Source organism: Prinia subflava, chromosome 3 (genome assembly GCF_021018805.1).
Source record: "Prinia subflava isolate CZ2003 ecotype Zambia chromosome 3, Cam_Psub_1.2, whole genome shotgun sequence".
Lineage (NCBI taxonomy): Eukaryota > Metazoa > Chordata > Aves > Passeriformes > Cisticolidae > Prinia > Prinia subflava.
The window spans coordinates 66783947-66803685 of record NC_086249.1 but is presented as its reverse complement, the minus strand read 5'-3'; the positions used below and the strand labels follow the sequence as shown (position 1 = coordinate 66803685).

The 19739-nt window shown below is 33.9% G+C and overlaps 1 protein-coding gene across 3 annotated transcripts in view; it reads left to right on the top strand.

Annotated features, from left to right (window-relative positions):
- The window catches only part of UGGT2 (UDP-glucose glycoprotein glucosyltransferase 2), a 79956-nt gene that overhangs the window by 38901 nt on the left and 21316 nt on the right, over window positions 1-19739 (top strand). For all 3 annotated transcript variants that reach the window (XM_063392317.1, XM_063392318.1, XM_063392319.1), the window contains 12 exons: window positions 811-942; window positions 1637-1801; window positions 2233-2356; window positions 2449-2547; window positions 4394-4488; window positions 6787-6993; window positions 8225-8356; window positions 10279-10406; window positions 11589-11684; window positions 12792-12894; window positions 17639-17718; window positions 19093-19282. In XM_063392317.1, the coding sequence (XP_063248387.1) occupies window positions 811-942; window positions 1637-1801; window positions 2233-2356; window positions 2449-2547; window positions 4394-4488; window positions 6787-6993; window positions 8225-8356; window positions 10279-10406; window positions 11589-11684; window positions 12792-12894; window positions 17639-17718; window positions 19093-19282 (1551 nt within the window). The remainder of the gene's footprint in view (window positions 1-810; window positions 943-1636; window positions 1802-2232; window positions 2357-2448; window positions 2548-4393; window positions 4489-6786; window positions 6994-8224; window positions 8357-10278; window positions 10407-11588; window positions 11685-12791; window positions 12895-17638; window positions 17719-19092; window positions 19283-19739) is intronic.

Genomic DNA, 19739 nt, shown 5'->3' with positions numbered 1-19739 from the left:
AAAAATAGAGAGCTTAAGATTAAAGGAATTGAAGTAACTAGGAATACCTTGGAAGAGAAATCCACAAATGTTAGGGAGCTGACATGCATGGGTAACAATGATCCATGACTACATCAAAAAATATAATTTACTGTGTCTTTCTGAAATGTTGTGTTCCTCTCTTTACTTTGTTTCATAATATAAAAAGGGGGGAGCATAATAAATATAATTGAAAGATAACAAAAATAGAAGTAATAAAATAAAGATTGAGATATTCAGAGCTATAGAGGAAAATAGTGTTCCTCATTTGAAGAGAAATGGATTGAATAATTTTCACTTCAAATTTTTATTGTAAGTATGATGAAAATAATGTTCCTCTATGAAATGAAATAACATTGGTAAGGAAAAATTATCACTGTAGAAAAAAGTATCACTAACTAGCTTAGGCTTGGATTAATATGGATTCAGGTAACTACCCATATTAGTTTATTGAGAGAATTTAGTTTACCTCTCGATTTAGTGGCAAGAAATAACCTTTCACATTCGGCTCACATAGGTGTATTTCTTTTGCCACTTCAGATTTAGACTAAAGGTATAATAATAGATCAATCAGAACAGTGCTCTGATAAAATATTGTGCATATTTGCAATGGTTATAATTACTAAAGCAGTATAAAAACTGCAGTATAACAATAAAAGTACCAGTATAAAATTTGCTAGAGCACTATAAAAAGATTATACACATTTATTGTTTATTTACTTCTATTAATTTTATCAAGTTTTTTGACAACTTACTACATTTGATAATTTATTTTGGTTATAATTCTTGCAGATGTATCATGAAGTGAAAGATGGAAATGTTCTGACAGTAGATGATGTAAAACATGTTCTTAGAAGTGAGTACCCTCATGCTGATGTTCAGAGTATCCTGGATGTTCATTCTGAATACGATAAAGGAAGGAAGGTAGGTTGGGAGCTGTACTGAATAAGAAATACTGCAGTGTGTACAACTCAATGCATTTACTAAGCTGAAGGGTTGCTAAATGTTAAAGCAAGTAAATACAGCACCTTTGAGTCAAATTATTTTTCAGCCACCATTCAGTCATTCATGGAAGTGTTGTAAAGGTTTCTGCATTACTACTCTCACTATGAAAATTTACTCTTGCCTGCTGCTTTCAGGAGCCACAAGTATTTTTCTAATAGGCATGTCAAGGGGTCTCTCTTGAATTCTGCTTTCTTATCAAATAAAGCTTGATTTACAAACATAAAAACCTTTTGAGGTTTTTTTAAGGTTCTTTCTTTAGTAAAAGCAGCTTTTACTGTCTCAGGGTTCTCCTCCAATGTTATTTGCTTAATTTTTATTTTTATTTGCTAGGAATGTTAAACAAAATAAAGGACAATTTCTCAGCAAGGTGATAAAGCAAAAGTTCACAATGTATATGGATCTATAATTTCTTTTGTCATTCTGTTTGACAAATGAGTCCCCTCTGTCCTGTTTGGTTTCCAAATGCTTTCTGTTTTGTTCCTGCTACTCATGACAAGGTATGACAGTGAAGAGTGCTTGGAGATTAGAGTTCATCCTCTCTTGATATTAGTTCCGTTTTTTACTCCACTCAGCCGCAGTCTGTTTAATCCTGTGATATTTCTGATTTGATCAGGCAGGAGCAACCTTTTATAAGAAGAGTGGCCTGGGCCCGCTGCCTCAAGCGCTGTTTAATGGCGTGCCCTTTCCCAGAGAGGAGATGGATGCGGCAGAGTTGGAGACGCTTATTCTTCAGAGGATTTTTGATTCCACCGGCGTCTTCCAGCGGGCAGTGTTCATGGTATGTTTAACATTTCTGAGCCACTGCAGGGTGAAATATTTGATAGTGAATTGTTTCAGTCATGTTTATATATTATGCTTTTTCATATTGAGATGGCTTGAAATTAGTAATATCACACCTGCAGTTACATTGTTACGATCATTTGTGGTCAAGGTTTTGAAACAGTATATTGAAATCATTCAAGGCTGAAGGATCAGCTAAGCATATATTCATTATATGGAATTTTTCAACCAGAAACTGAGACTGTACTGCAGTTGTTCATTGAAAAATATGTATCTGATATTTTGAAATACTGTGTGACATTTATTGTCCATAGCTTCGTGTATATAGAAACTTAAGGCTCAGTTGTAAGATTGTACAAACATTTGGTCTTTGTTTCTCTTGAACATCTGTCTTAAAAGAGCAGATTTTACATTTCTTTCTTACTCCAGGGTTTGTTAGATGATCATGTAAATGCAGTGGATTTTCTTATGGATCAGAACAATGTAGTTTCCCGTATAAATCCCAGTATTCTTGGAGCAGAAAGAAGATACATACATTTCAGATCCACTTCTGGTAACTCCTTTTCTTGGATATTGTTATGACTTGTTTTTTGGTTTTGATTTCCTTTTTTGTAAGTCTAGTACTTTGTGTTTTACATTATGCAGTTCCATTTCATGTGGAAGACTTCTCTACTTTCTCCTTTTTGGACTCACAAGATAAAAGCGCTGTTATTTCAGATAACATGAAGTATTTAACGAGAAAAGGTAATTAATTTTCTCTGTAGGTTATCTATCTGTCTATAGATGGCTATTACAAATTGTTGAAATTTACCAGTAAAATATCCCAAATAAGTCAATTTTCCAAGGATTCCATGTAAATTAAAATTTTCTCAGTATCCCAGTATATTCTTTCAGGAAGCAGAGCATATCTGAATATTATAAGCATAAATTCCAATTAACAGGGTAGTTAGTTTTTGTAGCTTTGAAATGGGATGGATGTTGTGGCCAGTTGTTTTTGTTTTACAGACGTGAAGTTAAAAAGCTTTACAAGACTTTTGCAACTTTGAAGATAGACTCAGCTTCCCTACATACGGTTTTACTTGAGGAAATTGAAATCTGTTGGGTTTTCAAGTGACTTTTACTTGCAGTCTTGTCAAGTGCAGCATGTATAGAGTTTGCATGTTTATACCAAAATTAGGTACTTCTAAATTTAAGGAATAATTTATTATGATTCTAGTTTGTTAACATTAGGTATCTCCTTATTTTTCCTTGTGTTAGATGATTTAATTTTGCTGAATGAGCCTTTGTCTTTCTATTGAAAATAAATGGAATTTGTATTCTGATGAATTATAACTCATTTATAAATTTTGTCTTTGTTAAAACTCAAATTTTTTGTACATTTCAAATGCTTTTTGATATAAAATATTCTCATTGCATATGCAAGTACTTTTTGAGTTGGAAGAAATTACAACAATGGGGTCATAATTCTGTGTGGAATTTTGCAATAGTCTGTGCCTTAAGAAATTCTAGAAGTAGACAGTTAACAGCTGCTCATTTGCATCAGTCCATCAAGAGACACAATAACCCTGTTAATAAAGTGCTTTCTTTCAGTGATTTTTATGTGGTATTTGCAGAGTTTTACTTGACTCATTATCAGAAAGAAATGCCAAACACTTAAATTTCTTTAAAATAAACTTATTTGGCTCTTATTTGATTCTGTGCCTACAGCCACAGGGACATCCCAGTGAGCTGTCAAATGAGTGGCTTTCAGTCTGTAGGCTTATTTCTAAGATTGAGATCTCTTGTGTAAAACCTATAACCTTTAAGCTGGAATCTACATTTTAAATCTCTCTCCCCAGTGTGTTACTCCAGATGACAGCTACAGTTAATAATTTTCCTAGTTAATTCTTTTCCTAGCATCTCACCAGAACCTTGGAAAATTTCTCTCTTTATGCAATATCCTTTAGGGGCTATATGGTAGACCTGAGTAGACTGATATTCTTCTGCAGATAATTTTGCAGAATTTTTCACCTACCATTGCTCTTCTATGACAAGTAAAGAACAGGACACCATAAAGCAAGAAAACCAGAAATTATCTGTGTGTACACTTACAGAGTAGTTTACTTTCCTTGTACTGTATTTAGTATATTCCCATTTGTGTTCAGAAATGATAAGTTTTTTCCTGCCTGTAATTGAAGGACTTTCCCTTTGCTGCCAAGGAAATTGACTGCCCTGGTTTATGCAGTCCTGCAACTACTTAATTATTTTCATTTCTGGCTATATGATCACTCTCCATCAAATGTTCACAAGTAACCTCTGGTAAAGCAGGTGTTGTTCATTGGAATTATTTAGGGCCCTCTTGTCTCAATGTTGCAACAATGAATCAGCTCTTTTAGTGGCTCTCTCCTGTTAACATGATAAATTGACTTCTAAGAATCTTATTTCAGTTCAGAGGGCAAAAGATTCCAGTGTGGTAAAGATTATTCCTATAGTTGAAGTCAGCAGTCAAACGTACACATGAATTTTGAAATGACAAACAGAATTAACTTGGTTTTCATTAGTCATGAGAAGATTCTCCAGAACATCAAACAGGATTATCTTTAATTTGCAGATGAAGATGCATTGTATGCTGTTACTGTCTGGGTTGTTGCTGATTTTGATAAGCCAGCTGGTAGACGACTGCTTGCTAATGCCTTGAAAAGCCTGGTGAGTTTCTAACAGGTTTTATTAAAATAGTTATTGTGAATGTGTTCTTAACAACTCTCTCTGCACATTCAAAAACCATACTCTTAAATAAAAGTGTAGAAGCTTTCGTTGTTGTTGTTGTTGGTCAGGTGCAGACTTAAGAGATTGTGCTTTTGTCTTATTTGGTTCCTGAAGGGAAATGATTGTTTTGTTCATGGACTCTTCTGTGACACTGTGTATCAAAAGGGTGAATTCCTTCCCAGTTAGACTTTGTCCCATGAGGCAGCCCAGAATGGTACGTGGAAGGACTTTAAGATACTGCCTGTTGATGTGAACCATTAAGCAGTGTTCTCCTGTATTATGTGGCACAATTGTGGCCATGAAAGAACCATTTTTCCATGTACTGTTCATGTGCTTCTAAGATCAATTTTTGTATGTGTTTTAAAATGCTAGGAAGATCGTCCACATTTATCAGTTTGCTCATTTTTAAGTTCTTCTGTGTTAATAGTAGGATTTAAAGTATGAATGTCTGAAATATAAATATAATTTAGAAAGTATAAATGTCACATCAATATAAATGACAAAAAGACCCTCTGTTTGGGGCAGGTTAAAAGAGTACTTAAACTGAAATCAGAAAGCATCTAGATTTTCTAATGAAGAATGAAATAGGTACCACCCTAAGGGAATTAGAAAATTGGGATGTTGCCAAGAGAATGTGATAACAACTATGTCTTAGAAAGAGGCTTTAAAAAATCTGAAGAAGAATATGCAGTACAAGTCCTTGTTACAGAAAAATGTTTAATTTCTTGGACTGCTTGATTTATGTCTCAGGCTTGACAGATGTACTCCCTCTGTAGCTTTGTTTTTTAACCCTCTTCAGCAGGGGAAATGTGCCACAGCTCCCATCTAAGAGGTGAGAACTACCCAGGCAAGTCCCAACACCATTGTGTTGATGGGGAGCGTCTGGGAAATCCCCCAAAATATTAGATAAATCTCATGTATTGCTTGATCCAGTGATTTTCAAATGTCATGAAAAATAAAATGGAACAGTATTTTTTTTTAAGTCCACTGGTCTGTATTGAGATTATTCACTCTTTTCTAGTCCCTTTTATCTCTCAAGTCAGGGTCTAGTATAATTCCTGATAGTAGCAGAATTGGCACAGTCACCACTTGCTCATGACTTGCCATCAGCATTTGAAGAAAAGCATGCAAAAATCTAGGGGTGAAAATGGCTGATGGAAGTTCACTTCTAGCTGTTCCAGCTAGTACATGCTATGTTGAAAACTCTGATAGATTTTTACTTCCTTTGAAAAAAGCTTGAGCTGTCTTAGCTGGAAGAGACTCTCGAGGTCATCCAGCTCAGCCTCCCACTCCAAGTGGAATTATTGCCTTCATTACAGCAGGTCAGCTGTAGGTGTGTTTGAAGGATTTCTGAAATCTCCAAGGAGGTGACTGTCACTTCCCTTTTCAAATTACTCTGGTGTTGCACTGCCTTCCTATTGTAGCTCTTTTCTGCCAGGCCAAAATTTGTGACCATTACCCCTTGTTACTCTTTGCTGATAATAGGGAGGGTTTAGCCCTGTCATGTTTTTCACTCCCCCTTTGGTAGCTCTTGGTGGCTATTCAAGTTCTCTGTAGTCTCCTCTTTGCCAGACGGAGCAAGCCCAGATTCTTCAGTGCTTCCTCATGGTTTTCTGACCATCTTGGAAGTACTTTGTGGAAGCCTCTCCAGTGCTGAATACCAGTAGTTGCATTCCTTATTCATTTATTTCTTCCTGCATTGGAGTCCATTTACCTTTCCTTCTGTTAGTGATGTTATTTGATCCTACCTTAGAATCGTCACACTCTCTGCTAAAATTTGAGTGGCATCACTGATTTTAGCAAGTGAAAGATTTTGCTGTTGCTGAAGATTAAAGTGATAAGTGGATTCTCTTGCATTTATTTTATGCTTAGTTCAATAATTTTTGAAAAGTAGAATGACATCTATGAAACTAATTCTGAAGTCTGTAAATGAACACTTGTGTATGTCCTTTGTTAAAAACATGCTTCTGCAAAATGCTCGAAGGCAATTGTTCTGTTAAAAAAACTTAACACTTCTATTTAAAATATTTATCACAGAATAGGTAAATCCTTAGTAATCACATTTTTACTCACAGTTTGAGTTCTGAATTAGTCATTGATGTATCTTTTCTTAAGACAAATAGCTGCAAAAAATTAAATACTTGAGGGCATTTCACATAGTTATAATTGATATGAATACATTTGGTAACAGCAGATGGAACTGTAAAATTACATATTGTTCTGGGTTTTTCTTTGCAGAAAACAAGCAGTCATACACGAGTTGGGATTTTGAACAATCCTTCATCAAAAATACGGGAAGATAACACAGCCATTGCAAGAGGAATTTTGGCTGCTTTTTTAACCCAAAGCAACAGCAACTTAAAAAGTTTCCTAAATAAATTCAGTAAGGAAGAGACAGCAAAATCCCTTGCTTCTGGAACTAAAATTGTTAAATTCCTCATCCCAGTGAGTGCAAACTACATTACATTCTTTCCTTTTTTATTTTATATATGTCTTATTGGAAGCGGGTGATGAGAATAACAGTGTTTGGTCAAATGCCATGAAGTTTATAACCCACATAGACTTTCTTCTCAAGCAGATTTGGATTATTGATGACTTTCATGTGATTGAAAAATAGAGAATTTATTTAAAGGGGAAAACATGAGAATACTGAAAAATTCAGAATATGGGTACCAGATAATCAAGACTAAAATAGTTTAATTTTCAATTGTTGATTCTTTTGATAGCTCTCTCATATAGTTAAAATTGCAGTGTTAATGTTTTTCAAGAATTCAGACTTCAGAGAAAGTTAAGACTACATGAGAGTGGAGCTGAGTTATGAAATAACAGCTGCTAACTACTGTTTTTCCTCTCAGGAGTTGTACATTTTCATCTTTTTAAATAAGAAGAGATAGGAATAAATAGGAAGGAAAGAAGGAGGAGGACCTTCCTTCCTTTAAATAGGAGGGAACACTAGAACTCTCTGGAACCATATTAGAAAATGAATATTTTTGAATCATGCTCTTGTTTCATTGTTTAATAAATTTTGAAAGACATAAAAGTCTCTAATGAAGCTGTGTATGCTAAGTATGTTACTAATTAATGTTATTTTATTAATTATATCTGAATGAATCTGTATGCTTGGTCTGTATATTATTTATTAAGAGATACATATCAGAATATTTTGACAGGTGAGGCACAGTTCCAGTGTAAGTTTTGGCATATTTTTCTCACTTTGAAAATGGATTTATGTGTCTTTCTGGATGATGTTGGCTTCCCCAAAACAAATTCAAATTGTATCGAGTGACCATATTAGAATGACTGTTAGGTTTTTAGAGTTAAAAAATTGCAAATTTTTTTAATATTGTTTGCCTAAAAGTGGGAGTACCATTGAGTTGTTAACACAGCGTTACTTTCCATGCATTTGCTTTCCTTTCTATTCTGCTTGCTTAGCCTCAGGCTCAGCTTTGCTCCCATGGTTGTTCACAGTTCCCCCAGGGTACAAACTGCACTCCAGGTGGTTGTGAGACCATGGCTCGCCACCAGCAGCTATGTGCTTACACTGTAGCTGAGGTGGCTGTTTTACTTTGATTTCTGGTTACCACATCACTTGAAGAAAATCTTAGATTTCCTCATATGTTACAAAATTTATTTTTGCTCAATCATTCCAGCATCTCATGCTTTACCTTTGCTTTAGGGAATGGATGGTGATACTTTTGAGAAGAAGTACAACACTTTAGGACTGGATTTAATTAAAACTCACCAGATGTTCTGCCAGGAGGTTCTGAAGCTGCTTCCTGGGCAAATGGCTGTTATTAGCAATGGCAGGGTAAGAAAGAAATTAAGTGTCTCAATCCTTTTTAGAAATTTTTTTTTGCTTCTGGAACTTCAGTTTTAAACTAAAGAAAATGCATTATATTGATTTCTCATTTATTCAGACAGTTGTTCAAGAATGGTATGAATGTTTGCCTTGCTTTTTTATTGTATTTGATTCCTAATTTGTTCACTAGCTCCATTCCGTTGAAGCTACTATGTGTGTATGTCATTCCCACAGCTATTTTAGAGTTAATCTGACAAAATTCTCAAAATAAATTAGTATCTGATTTATTATTTGTGGTGTTTAAGAATAGCTTTTGATCCTGAAGTTACCTTTACTTTACCATGTAAATAAATGTATATGAGTTACATTGACTAGGTTAGTATTTCAAGCTCTGAAACACCACATTTTTATAAATATTAAGTTGGTTTATGGTCTTAATTCTTAATATGCAGATAAAAGTATAGTAATTTTGTTGTTTCAGTTTTTTGTATGTATATGCTGAAACCAGTAGCCTTAATTACAGTATGTCAATAGATTATCTGTGATCAAAAAATATAATGTTGCATTCAATATTTAGTGCTTGTTAAATGATAGTCAATACCTTACATTACAAACACAATTTACAAACTGCTTTTTAGTTCTTCTATTTTCAATTTACTCTTCCACCATTCAAAAGAAATAGAAAGAAAACTGTGTTGGCATCTCACTACTGGAATCTTCTTTAAATCTATCTTTAAATTGTGATTTTAGTTATTCTTATACATCCTAAATTCTTCTGAGATGCAACTGAAATACTGCTAAGAAACACACAGAATACATTTTTGTTGATAAAACCTTAAAGAATTGTTGGCTTTTTTGTGTCAGCTTCCTCATAACTAAATTAGTGAATTTATTTTATAAATCATTATTACTGTTCTCCGTGGCCAAAAATGCTCAAATAATGTCATATTTTAAGTTTTGGGGAAGTAAGTTTTATATAAATATTTGGATAAATTTAATAATGTATATTCATATCTCTGGAAGTTGTTTTGCTCTAAAACATTCCTTTTAAAAAGACATGGGATATCCTTCTTTTCTGTCCTTTCATCACAGAAGTTTTGCTTCTATGAGCAAATTAATTTTTTCTAATTATGACTTCTCCTAAATTACCATAATATTTCATAATTACACTATGATTTCATCTATTTCATGCATCATTAATAAAAAAACTAGTGGTGGAATTTGTTATATAATCTCTCATTTATAGGAAGCAGTTGAATTTTGAGAAAGGGGCATTCGGCACCAAACTTATATCATGACATTCTACATCCTAGGAGCCCTGTAGGCTATTGAAGTTATCTTGGGTCAATTTGGCCTGATAGACTGAGTAGGAAATCAAAACAACATCCTCAAAGCTATTTTCTGAGACTCCAAGGCATTTCCTTTTCCTTCAGACTATAAAAAATTATAGTAATCCTGTATCCTCTCATATTATGCATTTGGTATCCTTTCCTATTCTTTCCATCCATTCTGCTTCATTTGATAAGTCTTAGAAGGGGATTGTGTTCATAGAATTAAACAACTAAAGAGTGTGGTAGACAAGTAGTAATTTGAGTTTAAAATGTTTTATTTAAGAGAACTTTTTCTTAAAGTTGTTTCTAAATAGTGTATTCCTTAACAGAAAGATGTATAATGGAAAATAGCATGGATGTTTCCATTGCAGTTATTCTTTGTGATTGATAATTAACTGTAATCATATAATTGTAAAAGCCTAATCCTGCACAGTTACTATAAAGTTTAATTAGTTTTATAATTAATAGTATTAATGTATATGGGGATTGGGGTTTCATATTCAATGGTGTGCACTCATTTAAAATATTAGTTTGTTTTTACTTGCAAATAGAGCATTATTGGGACATTCTACACTTAACTTTTTTTTTTCTCTGTCTAAGGTACTGGGTCCTTTAAATGAAAACGAATTCTATGCAGAAGACTTTAATTTGTTGGAAAAGATAACATACAGTACCTCAGCAGAAAAGATTAAAGCTATTGTCAAAGAGATGGGAAACAGTAGTAAAAGGTAAAATTCTCTTGTCTCATAACATGTGTGCAGCCCTGCTGAATTACTCCAAGTACTTGCCCTACTTCCACTGTCCTTACAACCAAGAGTACAGCCAACAGTAAACGATTCCTACTAGGTTTTGTTTACCTCTGAGTAATTGTAAAGAATAATAATGAGCTTGATAGTGTACAGTGCATCTTAAGCCAAAACTGAGCTTTTATATTTGAAGTCATTGTCTTTGGAAATTGTTAGTGAGGGAGCCTCTAGAAGCATGGGCAGATATTGTGCCCTGACACCATAGTAGACAACATTCATACATCTGTTCACTGAAGAAGTGTAAAGATGAGATGAGTTCAGGCCATCTTCTGGACTAAGGATACAGCTTGTGTACAAAGAAGAAAGCAAAATTATATTCTTCTTACAGTGTCTGTCAACTTTCTGAGTATCATTTCTGTTATCGAGAAGGACTGGCACAACTGAACGAATCATTACCAGAAAAACAAAATCAACAAGAGGCAGAACTCAAGGACATAAGTAGTGAGAGACAAAACATATTTAGACAAATATTATGACTTAACAACACTGATATAGAACTAATATTTCTAAGGAAACTTCAGTAGGAAATTCCAATAAAAAAAATTCAAAGATGTGGCCACACTTGAAACCATCTGGTCATTTATGTCCAGGTTGTCCTTGATGTCATAAATGGGAAAAATAATTTTTAAAAAATTAATAAAGAGATAGAAATGTCAGCAGATTTTAATATCATATACTCACTTCTTTTGATTCTGAATCAGGTCTCTATGGCAAATTTGTTACTAATAAAAACTTGTCGTTAATTCAGGTTTAATTTGTCTTGTGGACAAAGCCCCACATTTTCATCAAATTACACATAGTTGAAGACCCAACAATTGAGAAAAATAATTACTGTGAGGCTAAATGAAAACTCTGAATTCTGCAATCTCTTAAAATTATGAAGTGGACCTTTCACTAGGCTTCTCTAAGGCTATAGTGGTTCTTGGATGTTGTCATGCTAAAAGTTTAACTCCAAGCTACAAGTCCCGAGGTGTTAATCACCTTAGAGTCCAAGTCTGGGATTTGGGCTTCCTCAATACCATTTATGCAAAGAGACTATTAAAATGTTAATGTTTTATTCATTTTCTAATGAAAACCAAACTATATGTGCCTTATTTAATACAGTGGCAGTGATTTGATTATGAAAATAGATGCCCTGCTGTCATCTTTGCCTAAAACAGAGATGAGACAAGATGTTGAATTACTCAAAGAAAAGCACAGGTCAGTTTTGTCATGGTAATGCACTTAGAATAATTTTTTATTAACATTTGAATGTACTGATGATTATGTAGAGTCTTTGGAAAGTTGAGAAAGCATTCTAATTTTAAAAGTGTTGTATGAACAGCCTGCTCATCTTCCATAGCATAATGCGTCTTTACGTTTTTCTTATAGTAGTGATACCTATTGATTTCCCAATTTAACCCTTTGCTGAAAAAAGAGCAGATGAGTATATGTTTTGAAAGGACATACAATAATATAGAAACTGTGATCAAATTACAAAGCTTTATAAAAATTTTGTTTTTATAAAACAAAGTGCTGTTTCCGAATCCCTACTTGTTTCTGTAGGTCAAGTTCTCCAGTGTGTGTGCTGATGGGCTGTCCCTGATACTCCTGTAGGAGTAAAATCAGTGGTAGCCTTTTCTAAGGGGCTGACAACTTTTTCAAAGGTACACTAGTAGCAGTCAGTACTGTGCTGCTACATGTGGAAAACAAATTCCAGTAGTCCCTTTTCTGTATTTACAGCATATGACTTCTTTTTTTTTCTTTTTTAAAATGAGGTTTACTGACATTTCCTTCCTGTAAATCCAGAGTACTTTAACTAGGGTCTGCTTGAGTTAGCCTAATCAAGTGTGTGAAACTGAATTATTTTCTGGAATGCATAGATCTACTGCAGCCTATCAAGTTTCACACTGCTCTGATGCAATTTTTGTCCTTTTTCTTTTTTTAAAAATTGTGTCACCACCATTACTTGTTTGATCCAATGGTTCGAAATTTCTAAGAAGGGGACTTCAGATAAATGACAAAAAGATCCTCTTTTAGGTCTTACTGTGTTTTATTTCATCGATTTTGTTGGGAGAATGTATCTAATCAATAACCAGTGTAGAAGTACGTAGATTAATGCTGTATTTTTTATTCCTGTTCACATTTAGCTTTTCTAATTGTATCACAGGGAGCAATCATGATTATTGCTTGAAATGAAGGAAATATTTTCTTGAGCAGTAAAATCTTAAGTGCCTCTGATATTACAAATTCATGTCTAAAGTTTGTCATTTCAACAAATTCAGTTTAGAGTTTTCATGTCTTTTGTTTTTAATACTTTTTTAACAGCGTAGTAAAAGTTGAACCCCAAGAGAATGACCCATTCTATGACGTTATTGCTCTTGTGGATCCATTGACAAGAGAAGCACAGAAGATGACCCATTTATTGATTGTAAGATGGTGGTCATTTCTTTTAATTTGCATATTTGTAGTTCAGTTGTTACTAAACTTGTTCTAATTTCCACATACAGTGTAGTAAAGGGTAAACAAAACTTGATTGTTTTTTCTTTTCCTTCAAAATATGTGTTTAGTTATTTTAATAGATAAATGAAGTTGAAGATGACCTAATTAATTATTATGAATATCTCATTTGAAAGTAAAATTCAGATGCCCCATGGCCCAGTCCTCTTAAAGTGAGTCTGTAAGTGCTCTCTACAGTCAGTAGAAAGAAAGGAGATTGTGTAGGTAATTTTTTGTTTCTCAAAATCTCAGGAGGTATGTCTTCTTTCCATTAAATCAGATCACCTTAGTTTTCCAAGGCATCTAAATGAGGTGGTCTAAATCTGACCTGTAATATCATCATAAGAAGATTGGACTATAAACCTTTCAGCTCTTGGAGGGATATTTCTCAGTTGATTAATACTACCAAGTATATCTAGATAGGCTTCCATTGTGTGTAGCTATTGATCTTCTAAAGAGAAACTGTCCTAAAAACACAGCTGCTAAAGTTATTTTCTTCTTTCACCTATTGCAGAATATCACTGTGTTTCAGGTTCCTTTATAGTTTCCCATAAAAATGTAAATTTTTGTCTTCACTTTATGGTCTGTTACAATTCTGAAGCCTCCAACTTGATTTTTGCTGCATCCTATTTTATCTTTTCTTTTTCTGCAGTAATTATGCAAGTTTCATAAATTCTTAAATTGCTTTTCCCCCTCCCATTTTCTTACCCTTTTGTATCAAATGTTGAAGCATCCATTCACTCTTCATATAGTGGAGCAAAGTAAAATAATTTTTAAATTCATGAAAAATTTTGCCATTTCAAGATTCTAGAACACTATCATTTTTCTAGAAGCAGATCTTTCATTCCACCCTTATCAATTAAAAGGAAAGCTTGATATTACCAAATGAAAATATTTTCATGTTGAAATGCACTGGAAACTCTTCATTTATCCAGAAGTTCATATTATAACTCACATCAAAGATTTCGTAGCTCAGAGCATAAACCTCCATTCCTCTGAGCTCAACAGGCTCTCTCATGCGTGCCTGGGCTAATGACTCCCATGGTGTCCCAAGCTGTTCAGCTGCTGCAGATCCTGCTTGATTCATAAGAGCTCTAGTTTTACTCAAGAAGCCAGCCCTTAGGAGAGAATAACGAAATGCTGTTGAAAGTAAACAAACCAGAAATATTTTAATATAAATTAAACTTCCTAATTATGTCTTTTAAAAAATGAAAAATAGCCTGAAAATTATATATATATATATAAACTTATTATTTTTGCCTGGAAAGCCACTATCTCTTGCTGTAGAAACAAAACAGGCATACAAATGTAACAAGCCCCAAACTCAAAGTTCTTAAATGAATGCCTTTCTGACCAGCTTACATTATATAGGTGATTTAAATACTATAAACTTGAATGACTGGAATATATTTATATTTAAAGACTCTCTTCTTCGGTTACATAATTGGTTTAGAGATGAGAATATTGGATTGGTAACTATTCATGGTGCAAAATTTGTTGAGTAACTACCATGGCAGAACATGTGATTCCTGCCCCACTCTGCATTGAATATGTCCATATCATGATTGGGTTTTTTCATCCTGGTGAAACTACTCTATTGTATTACTTTGTACCACTTAATAGTCACTGCAAATAAATCTTTCAATATTTTAAAATATTTTGTATTTTAAAAATGCAAACAAAAAGTTACTCATATTAAGAGGTATTGAAATTGAGAGAGGTGTAAATAGATAGGCTGTAATCTAAACTTTACTGCGTAGTCTGAGAGACTGGCAGTTTAAGGCTAGAGGAAGGTATGAATCAGAGCATGAATGAGAGCTCAGTCAAAGCTGCTGTCTGTTTTTAAAACATCCTGGATTGTATCATAAGAACTGCTCTAATCCTCTCCAGAGTGAGGCAGGTAGCACCTTCCATATAGTCTGTGTTTTCCTTCTTTCAAAAAGTTTTGTTACAGACTTCAGCATTAAGTATTTTCAGATGTGGCAGAGTCACTGTCTACTGCAAATATTTAAATACCAGCCATAACTTTACCATGGTTGGGCCACATAAGTTCTCAGCAGAATATATGGAAGAGCTAACTAGTTCTGAAGTTATGGAGGTCATCTCTAAGATGATGTGAGAAAATTTCTTTTGCTAAAATGGAGGACAAAATTAAAGAGTTGTGGGATTTTTTCCTCATGGTTCACCAAAAACAGGAGGAACAATTATTCTACATACTCTTAGGATCATCTACCTTTTTTTCCTCTTGTTCCAGTAACTATCCAGTAATTCAAAAACATGGAGAAAAAAACCAAATCTTTTATTTTTTTCCTGTCAGTTATCTTTGCCTTTTTTCCTTTGTTCATTCTGTCTTCTGAGAGGACCTATTATTCTACCCCTAAAGTACAGGAAATCCCTGAAGGAGCCCCTTTGGATAATCTAGTCTGATTTCCTATATAATGCTAGTCACAGGACTCCTTTTTCACAGTCATTATTTGAAGTAGAAATAATTTTTAATCAATTCCTAATTTAAATATTACCAAGCAGTTGAGTAGAGATTAGAGCTCCTACTGAGCTTTTCCAGTGGCTAATTAACCTTATGTTAAACTCAGACTTGGAATTAGATCCATGCTGTAAGCATTGATGCTCACATTGTTTTGCCAGTTCTTTTGAAGATTCTAGTATAAGTTTGTTTTCAGTGCAAATGCTTTGTATTATCCTAAAGTTCACAAACAATTCCAAGTGACTAGTTGAATAATCTTGGTTTACTGAGTTAATGTTCTTCAGATAAGTTGTGGTAACTCGAATAAGTGTCTTGCAAATGACTTTTTATTCTGCACATGCACAATAAAACTACCTCTTGAATAATTTTCAGGCCTCCTGAAGTATTTCAGCCATGTTCTACAGTGCTCCCTGAACTAAATTTCTGTGCTCTTTGAAATTTTCTTATTTAAAGTAAAGAGACTGAACTCTTCAAGTATCCTAAAAGAGCCTTCCTAATTTTGTCACCATTTTTGTGTGTTCATTCAAATGTCCAGGCTTCTGGTGTCCTTAGAAGCCCGAAATAATGGAAGCAAGTTCAGTATTTCAGAAGTTGTATTGTTGAAAAACACAGCGATAATGAATTATTGTCTTATTTGTCATTTCCTATTTAAAGTCCTTTGAAATGTTAATTAAGAGTGGCTTTTTTTTGGCTACTGTACTAAATTTCATGGTCAGATGATGAAATGGAATGATGCATCACCCTTCTGCTAGATAATTTCATTTTACACACAAAAGTCTATCAATGCAGATTACTGAAGAATCGTTCTTCCTAATGGGATGAGGGTTTTGTTCGAAGGTAAAGTCCATACAGGCTTTTATCATTCTTTTTATTCTTGAATGGCAGATAGATATTTGAGTCACTTTGACCTCTATTTTGATTTAGGTGGTCCTATACTTATGTCATGTAATGCTTTCCCTTCTTATCCTTCCAGTGCTCTTGGGTTCTCATTTCCTGCTTCTTCACTTGTTCACACAAATATGCTATTCCCTAGTCTTTATTTTTTATTCAATAGTTTTTCAGTGATGGTATTCAGGTGACACAAAAGATGAGAATAAGAAACTAGGAATGGAACAGGTCCCTAGGGCTAAGTAAAGTTACAGCATTGTAGTAAAGAATGTGTGTAAGCCATGGATAGAAATGAGGAAAGAAAAAATACACTCATAGTAAAAGAGAGATTTAATGATGACTATTGTCTTGCTTTGTTCCAAATTTATTTGCTATTGTAGTAATTTTAGATATTAGCCTTACTAGTATTGGTGTTGTAACTTAGCTTTTATATCTTATTGGCCTCTCTAATGTCCGTAAATTAGGCACAGCTGCTTTATGCTTTCAGATAAGCACTTTGTGTCAGAAAACACAGAAATGAAGGTAACTTGATAAAGGTTTTTAGGAGTGCTTTAAAGAGATTAATAACTTAGTTAGCTTTAAGCAAAACAGATTGCTCACACAAACAAGAAAAAAATTCTGCCCTAATATTATGGTTCCTATATACACATCTAGAACATTACTATTTTAGAAATGAACAGATGAAGAAACTGAGAGGAAAAAAAATAGAAACCTGTTAACTTACCAAAATGCTTTGAAGTTAATTGAATGGTTTAATACAGCATTAATCTATTGTTGACATTTAAAGTTATAAGTAATTATTAAAATAGTTCTCTGAACTTTACTATATTTAACAATTTTCCACATACAACTATTTTAATAAGAGTGAAAGTAGTTGTTTTAAGACTGATTGTTCAATAAAAGGCATGTGCATGTGCACATTAATTTAAGTATTGAAGGTTTTTCTACTTAAAAACCTGCAAGTGTTTTAAAATCACAGTGTAACAAGGGTAATGATATCATTTACTCAAGCACTGGAAAATGGGCATAGCTGCTCTTGAAAAAACTGCATGAGTAGGAGAAGACATTAATATTTTGACTATCAAGAATATCATGTGCTAAATCATGCAGTTTTAGGAAAGGTCATATCTTTATTTAGAATATCTGACAATAACCTTTAATATACAGATATATTTACATCTTTTAAAAGTTTTAGATTTCTGCTGAAACTTGAGAAATGGCAGGTTTTCACAAGGGTAACTTCAGCTTATTTTCAAAGCCTAGTAATTACCAATAACCTTTTTTTACAGAGATTTTTTTTCTGTAGGTACTCAAGGACATTATCAATATGAAACTCAGGTTATTTTTGAATTGCAGATCTAAGCTGTCTGAAGTGCCACTGAAGAGGTTAGTAGTTCATAGCTTTTCATGCTCATTTTGGAAAAACTGCCTTAATGCTTTATATTTTCTTAAGTAAACATTGCTTTGTGTTTCTGAATTTTTTGTTGACTCATTTTTTATTGAACTGTTCCTAAGGAGTTTGCACTTGTTTAGAGAAAAGTTCTTGTTCTAAGGTGTCAGGGAGGGATGGACTATATCACAGGGAAGTGATATAGTCCATCAAATGCACCTGTCATTAACAGGCCTCAAAGAAATCAATGGCGAGTTTTTTATGCCTTTGAAAACTAGCCAAGGGGGATTGTCTAAGTTGTTCCCTTCTTTACAGCCCACTCTTTGTGTAATGAATTTTACAGAGTCAGTACTCCTAAGAATTAAATTCATCTGAATAAATGTACAGTGTGCATTTGTTATACTGAGATGTTGTTATATTTAATTGAGAATGCTATAGTCTGAATGTATCTACTATAAACTGAAGTTTCTTTTATCTATGTGTAAAAGTCAGGGTTCACTAATTCAGTGATAGACATTTACACTGAAATTAATTCTCTCCAAGAGGATTTCTTTTCCTCTAAGAGAAATGTTTAAGCACGGCCATCTCCTTCGCAGGTATTTTACCCAAAAGCCTAACACCTATAATGCTAATTACCCGTGAGAGAGGCTGGTGGTAGTGCCTGTCCTTTAGCCAGTGGGTTGGAAAATTAATCATTTGTCCACAAAACAGAAGGCCTTAGTTTTCTATGCATTTTGAGAGAAATTACTCACATCCCTTATTCCACAAGAGGGTCTTAATTATCAGTCTTCTGAGTGTCGTCTTGTGTGAACATCATTATGATTGCTTTTGAAGCTGGGCACTTTACAGGTCTTGGTGCCTGGTTCTTTCCTTGTGCTTGGAAGAACTTTCACATATGGAATAATTGGGGTAAGAGCTGGAGAGGAACAGAAAAACCCTATCTTTCCTCTGCTCTGTCTTTGGTGCTGCTAGTGGCAGCAAGTACTCAAAGACTTTTCATCCAACAGAGATTAGTCCTTCTGCTTAGTTCAGTGATACAGATTCTGAGATTTCAAGGCTGCTACCAGTCAAGCTGTCTAGATGCACCTCTTCGTTATTTACTTTCATAGCCTTTGGATTGTTAATGGAATATAGGCACAGCCACAGAAAAATTACCAAAAGTGAATAGGTCTGTGTGCATCTACCAGCCCATTTGAGATGCTGTAGGTATTGTCTGATGATATTCCAAAAGACTGGGCAGCTACTTTGCCTCCAAATGTTGCCATACTTGGTAAATATTCACTATATTTGAAAATATTTTAGCAGACCCTCATGTTTGAACTTTGTATTTCAGTAAAAGTTGGGGGTTTGTCACACTTCTTTTTCAACAGCTTCTATCGTTTTGTTCTGGAACCAGAATTAATTTATGGAATCAACAAGCATCTTCCTTCTGAACCCATAGCAAAATTCCTAGAATTGCCAGAATCACCTCTTTTGACCCTAAACATGATCACTCCTGAAAGTTGGTTGGTTGAAGCAGTAAACAGTTCCTGTGACCTTGATAACATTCATTTGCAGGAAGTAAGTAATAGTTTGCAAACATTGTAAAACTTGTGTTGGCGCTTCTGTTTCAAGAGGGAAGTGGGAATGTTGCTAGATTTGTCTTGTGTCTGTTCTCCAGAAATATTTTCTTTGGTAATTGATTATTTAGTCAATATTTTACCATTTCTATTGTCATCATCTTTTTTTCATTTTCTGTCCTAAAAAAAGAAGACAAGTCTTAAAGGAAAGTAGTGGAATAGAAAAAAATCAGAATGCAAAGTACAAGCTATTTGCCTGCTATGTTGAGCTTTGTGTTTAGAGAAATACTACATTTAAGATAAAAGTAAAACAATTAAAGAATTCTTTGTGTTTCATAGTTCTTGTAACCTAGGTAAATCTTCCTATAAACTGGAATATATGACTGTTCATTAATGTAGTTCAAAATATATTTCACTCTCTTTTAGTTCACAGTTGTTTCGATTATTATTTAATTCTG